This window comes from Oratosquilla oratoria, chromosome 31 (genome assembly GCF_046742065.1).
Source record: "Oratosquilla oratoria isolate Oo_2021 chromosome 31, ASM4674206v1, whole genome shotgun sequence".
In the NCBI taxonomy this organism is placed as follows: domain Eukaryota; kingdom Metazoa; phylum Arthropoda; class Malacostraca; order Stomatopoda; family Squillidae; genus Oratosquilla; species Oratosquilla oratoria.
Window position 1 is genome coordinate 33982663 of NC_134807.1, and position 6764 is coordinate 33989426.

At 43.9% G+C, this 6764-nt stretch overlaps 1 protein-coding gene across 1 annotated transcript in view; it reads left to right on the forward strand.

Moving 5' to 3' along the window:
* LOC143041582 (uncharacterized) overlaps positions 1-5729 on the forward strand; it is a 13406-nt gene extending 7677 nt beyond the window's left edge. The window contains exons 2-3 of the mRNA XM_076213593.1: positions 1338-2273; positions 5661-5729. Coding sequence (XP_076069708.1) covers positions 1338-2273; positions 5661-5729 — 1005 coding nt within the window. The remainder of the gene's footprint in view (positions 1-1337; positions 2274-5660) is intronic.
* Positions 5730-6764: the final 1035 nt, after the last annotated feature.

The following is a 6764-nucleotide window of genomic DNA, read 5'->3' on the forward strand; positions in this document are numbered from 1 at the left end:
TGTGTGTGTGTGTGTGTGTGTGTGTGTGTGTGTGTGTGTGTGTGTGTGTGTGTGTGTGTGTGTGTGTGTGTGTGTGTGTGTGTATGTGTGTGTGCGTGCGTGCATGCGTGCATGTGTGTGTGTGTGTGTGTGTGTGTGTGTGTGTGTGTGTGTGTGTGTGTGTGTGTGTGTGTGTGTGTGTGTGTGTGTGTGTGTGTGTGTGTGTGTGTGTGTGTGTGTGTGAAAAATAGCTTAAGGGCTCATTTATATATTAAGCGATAGCCGACAAAACAGGTTCGAATGCTGTGATGAGTTGCAATCGTGAGAGACAAGAACGATTCTGGAAGGTGATTGGCGGCGCAGGCCGTCGGGGCAAGCATGCCAAGGTTATGGGGCAGGCCTCACTTGTGCAATGAAGCACAGCAAGCATAAGGAAGACCTGAGGAGCAAACTCCCTGTGCACAAAAACCATCTCAGGTGACTACTTTTATACAAATGAAAAAGGAGATAAAAAATAGAGAGGGCCAAAGATAGAAAAAAAAAAGAAATAAAAAGAAAGAAAGAAAAAAAAAAGAAAGAAAGAAAAAGAGAAAAATCGTGTCCTTGGCCAAGCCTTGATTCGTTTGTTATTCCTCACGTTAACTGCCCTCGCTTGCATGATTGTACGGGTCACACTCAAGCGTACGGACGCACAATCACGCAAACACACACATGAATTTATCATAATTCCTTTCGTCCTTGAAATTCATTTCTTCATTTCTCCTTCGTTCCCCAAATCCAGACCTAAGCGAACCCTTCGCCCTTCAGGTCCGGGTCTTGGCGCACCTTCGCCTTTCTCTGGGACAATTAAACACTTAACCCGTTTGCATTGCCCTGAAGACAATGTCCCACTTTCTAGATACGCACACGTACAAACTCACATTAGACGGTCGTACGAGGCGTAGGCTTCACGCCTGCCTACCCAAGACTCAAGCCAGGTAGCTGGGCATGGAGCGTTGAATTCCTCACACAATCTCACTTATGCCTTTCATTCTCTCCTACTCTGTTATATACATTAATATGCTTTCGAAAATAAAAACAAAAAAGAAAGAATGAAAGAAAGAAGTGTATTCTGTTTAGTCATACAAGTATACAAGTGGATCTGCACATAAGTCATAGTACTTGGCATGGATACACATATATTGTTCTAATACGCTGTGCGTACAGTACAAATGCATTTCCAGTCGTTTCATTGCTATACGCAAATATGCAAGAAGTGCCGTGATATATGCACGGACACTTACTCTCACATGTTCACACTCTGCTGCTGCAACGCAGTGTGGTTATTCCTTGTATTCATTGGCTTGTTTTGTTTCCAGAGCCGGCTCGTATTGCTGGCTACGCTCCTGGCTGCGGCCCGAGCAGATGGAGGCTACGGCCACGGCGGCGGCGGAGGCGGAGGCGGAGGATTTCTAGTTGGAGGAGGTGGAGGTGGTCATGGACCAGTTGTCAGTGTGGATACAGGTTACAGTCCTCCTGCAGCAGCACCTGTCATCAGTGGAGGTTTCAGACCCATTACATCGCCGAGTAGCTCCTACAGCGCTCCTGCTGTAGGAGGAGGCGGACCCGTCATTCATGGTGGTATTGGAGGTCTTGCCTCTGTCAGTACAGGTTACAGTGGTCCTGCCGTCGGTGGTGGTGCTGGTATCGGAGTGGGAGCTGTTGCTGGTGGAGGAGCTCTCAGCAGCAGCTACAGCCCACCTCCACCACCCAGCCCCAGTTACGGCCCACCATCTCTACCTCCTCCACCACCCAGTACCGACTACGGCCCACCACCCAGCTCTAGCTACGGCCCACCTTCTGCACCTCCTCCACCACCCAGCTCAAGCTACGGCCCACCACCTCCACCACCCAGCTCCAGCTACGGCCCACCACCTCCACCACCCAGTTCCAGCTACGGCCCACCACCTCCACCACCCAGCTCCAGCTACGGCCCACCCTCTGTGGGCGGCGGAGGCTTCGTTCCCACTGTAGGAGGAGGAGGAGGCGCCGGTCATGGTGGAGTACATGTTCACGGCGGAGGATCCGTGACTGTTGTTGACGGAGGAACTAGCGCGCTCGTCGGCCACGGCGTAGGCGCAGGAGGAGGCTACCATGCTGGAGGAGGAGTTGGAGGAGGTCATGATCATTTCAGCCAAGGAAGCCTCATTGTTCCCAACGGCGGCACCTATCAATCTGGTGGAGGTCACGGCGGTGGTCATGGAGTCTCTTCCCTGAGAACTGTAGGGGGACATTACGGGGGACACAGGGTCACCGTGGGTGGGGGAGGTCACCACGGAGGAGGAGGAGGTCACCACATAGGAGGAGGAGGAGGAGGAGGCTATGGCGGAGGCCACATAGGAGGAGGAGGAGGAGGTCACCACATAGGAGGAGGAGGAGGTCACCACATAGGAGGAGGAGGAGGAGGAGGCTATGGCGGAGGCCACATAGGAGGAGGAGGAGGAGGTCACCACATAGGAGGAGGAGGAGGTCACCACATAGGAGGAGGAGGAGGAGGAGGCTATGGCGGAGGCCATCATGTTGGGGGACATTTGGGTGGAGGAGGAGGGCTCTACGGTGGAGGTTCTCATTTTGGGGGAGGTTATGGTGGCGGACATCACTACGGTGGAGTCCATGTAGTACGTGTATTACGAAGACGTGGAGGCAAGAAAGGTTTCGGTGGGTTCGGCGGCCTAGGTAAGAAGTTTGGCGGTTTTGGTGGTTTCGGCGGGTTTGGTAAAAAGAAGTTTGGCGGTTTCGGTGGCGGCTCGCACGTTCGACTTATACCAGTGGGACCTCCTATCTATGGAGGAAGATATGGAGGAGGAGGAGGAGGATACGGCGGAGGTGGCTATGGGAGGTAGAGAAAAAGGGCCTTCAAGTTATGACAAAAATTGCAGGGCTCTGACGTTATCTACCGATAAAATGATAATGGTAATTCAATTAACTTTGTAGCATATGGTCTTATTTATGGCCTTATTTATTGTGTAAATGTTATGTTTTTAATAAATATGTTTGTAAGGATAAAATCGTTGTTTTGTATTTGAATTCTATTGTAAATATTGTTTGGAAGTGATAATCATCATATGATTCGGGATAATAAATTCTGTGAGGATTTTGCACGATCATTGATGTTTATCCTTGAGGTGATCTTCAGGAAGAGTGATATATGCCAAAACTCGTCACTAAGCGAGAAACCACGGGCTTTAGTGGTTTTATCATATAAAAACATAAGAATGAAGGAGACTGCAAGAGACCATAAGGCCTACACTTGGCTATGTCCATTACTACCTATCATCCCTATCTATAAAGTTATCTAACGTTCTCTAAAACAACCGATAGTTTCAGCGCTCACTACATGGTTACTATGTCTATTCCATTCACTAACCACTCTATTGGTAAACCAGTTCTTTTCTATTTTCTTTTTAAATATCTATTTGCCCAATTCAAATCTATTACTGCGAGTCCTGCCCTTCTGTCTTATTATGATGACCTTGTCTATATCACCCTTGTTGAAGCCCTTGACCCATTTGAATACCTCTATTAGATCACCCTGCACTCTGCATCTTTCCAGTGTAAGTTAAGGTGGCTAAGTCTGTCTTCGTAAGGTAAATTTCTGAGCCAATTCACCTTCATTCTTGTTTGAGTCTGCTAATTCTTCTCTTACCGTCCCCAAGCTATAACTAGGGACCGTGAACGGTGGCGCTCCATGGCTGCTGAAGTCCAAGAGGATATGGCACGACGGTAAGGTAAGGTAATTGGCTCACATAATGCCAGATGGGAAAAGCGATATGATTTTTCACCCATTTCTCCTTTATCATTTTCAAAGGTCTTCTTTATTGTTTTGCTCCGGTGGCGCAATCGGAATCGTGCTGGTCTCGCATTCGATTAGTTATAAGTCTGCTTTCCGCACTTTTCTCTGATTCCCAGCAGTGACTGTTAGTTACTTGTCCCCCAACAATCCCTAAAGCGCATAAGGCAAAGGTGATTGTTTCGGCAGCAGATACTCACCCTCTTTCTTGAGCTCTTCACCAATTTCTTATATTCCTATAGTAAGCTGGCTCTGTCAGTGAGAACCACAATCTGTCCTGGTTGGATACACAGTCACGGGCAAAAGCTATGACTCATACTACAGTTCTTACGTCAATATGATTTTCTTTTTGTCGCGTACGTGATGTATCCTATTTAGTACTTAGCTTACAATTAGCTTACAATTTTCCTTGAATAGAAAAAGTTGTCAGACAAAAAATTTGAGTTTTGTTTCATGAAAAACTCTGGGTGGTTCACAGTTTTGCTTATGACAGTACATGCTACTGTATAGGTAGAAGGAAGGGTAGTTCTCCTTCCCAATTTGGTCCGTGTTTGTAAACTTATTACCAAAACATGCTTTTAAGTTAAGTGGAATCTTTTTCAAAGCCCCTTGCGACAATGGCTAAGAGGGTAATGTGATTGTACAGTATGTCTTATATCTAGTTGAAAGAGGATTTGGTTAAACTATAACGACATACAATTGAATCCGTTGCCACTCTACAGATGATTTTTTTTTTATCAGATATTATCTGTTTGCTCCAACATGGTGGAGATTAAAAAAAAGACTCGCCCAATACATGAGAAAAATATACATAATACATACATACATTCATACATACATATATACCGTACATACATACATACATACATACATACATACATACATACATACATACATACATACATACATACATACATACATACATACATACATACATGTTGAAATAAATTTGACCGCAGCTTGGGCTAGAATCAACTTCTTGTTGATAGACTCAAGTTTTCCAATCAGAGATCTCGGCTCATCAGGGAGGCGGAATAAAATACATACATACGTACATACATACATAAATACATACATACATACATATATACATACATACATACATACATACATACATACGTACATACATACATACATACATAGATACATACATACATACATATATACATACATACATACATACATACATACATACATACATACATACATACATACATACATACATACATACATATATACATACATACATACATACACACATATATACAAAGAAACATACAAGACATATTCATTATTATGTTGGGAATAAACAACGCTCCTATCCCATGGCCAATGTCTCACCGAAGTGGAGTCCGAGAAGTGGTAATGATGAGATTGAAGAGGAAGAAGAACGTAGTGACTGTTGAAATTTGAGTTCAGTATTCTTTTTTGAGTGGAGATTAGTTTCCAATTATAAAAAATCCTTACCAGGGTCTACCCTTCATAAAGTGAGCTGACAGAATCAAAGGATATATATTAAAAAAAAGGGGGAAAACATTGAAAGAGATTTTAAGAAATACAAAACAAGCTAAGTAGTGTTACAGTGTTACTTAAGGAAATTTTATTAAAAATCGAAAGGACAAATATTGTTCTGTATTCTTCCTGATCTTTCAACATTTCTAAATAGGCTGAGATTTACAGGTGCTTCGTAGAATCTTTGAAAATGTCGTCAGGATAAACAATAACGAGCGTATGCAGTCCCTCCTAAAATCTTACCTACTTTTCTCGGAAGTTTAAGTATTTATGGATTCAAAGTGCCTACATAAAAGTACCAGTAAATGCTGTTCACTGTTTGCATTAATTCACAATACAGCGAACTTGGCGTTTCTTAGACTTATCAGACCCAGTCCTGTTAATTCTTGTCCACACGAGCATAATGTAATGTCTGCAGGCACAAACGAAAATATCATTCTCAGTGACAAGCTAACCGCAGAAGACTGCTTGTTTTCCATTTAGTGAAATATGAGGCAACAATTATCAATAACATATTCTTCATGATCATTTTTGTTGTTGCTGTCGAGAACGTTTGCACAGTACAAAGATGAGGGGCGTTTACGCAAACTGAGGAGATGCACATGAGTGATGCCTAATACGGGCCTAAAATGTGGCAACATTCCCAAATGTAAACAATGCCAATTTATAAGCAACGTAACCCACAAAGGCGGATGTGGAAAAATTCTTCAAGAAGTGATTTCGGCGGCCACATGGTCACGAAATCGTTCATGGTCATGACAATGCAAAATCGAAAGGAAGTAATTTGCAGACGCCTCTTTGTAAAAAAGAAATAAAGGAGTTTTGCATAAGTTATTGAGTTTTGCATTTGCGAAACAAACACGCAAATCTAAGACGAGAATATGACAGAGCGCTGTACTGGTACAGTAGGTTTAAAGGCAGTGACAATATACCCTTAATTTAATCTAGTAAAGTATATGAGCAAAAACATATTCATGATTAACAGCATTTTGCTAGTGTAATGTATATGCATATATAGCTCTTTCTCTTTACACAGACATACGCACACGGCGCACTGGTAGCGATCGCGGCCGCCACTACGACGGTCCGGGTTCGAATCCCGCCCAGGGCTGAAATAATTTCAGTATCGCTGCGCTGTGAATCGTTACTCCAACTCTCGTGGGCGGGGAGTTCGGGGTGTGAAAGCGTATAAGGTCACAGCATTACCCATAGATCGGTCATGTATGAACTCAGCTCTCTTCCGGGAGGGAAATATCTGTCGATCACGAGTCCAACACATGATCCAAGACCATGGTGAATCATACACAGGAAAACATGCTATCGTACACACACACACACATACACACACACATACACACATACGCACACACACACACACACACACATACACACACTTAATTATACACGCACAAACATACAGACACACACAATTACAAAGACATGC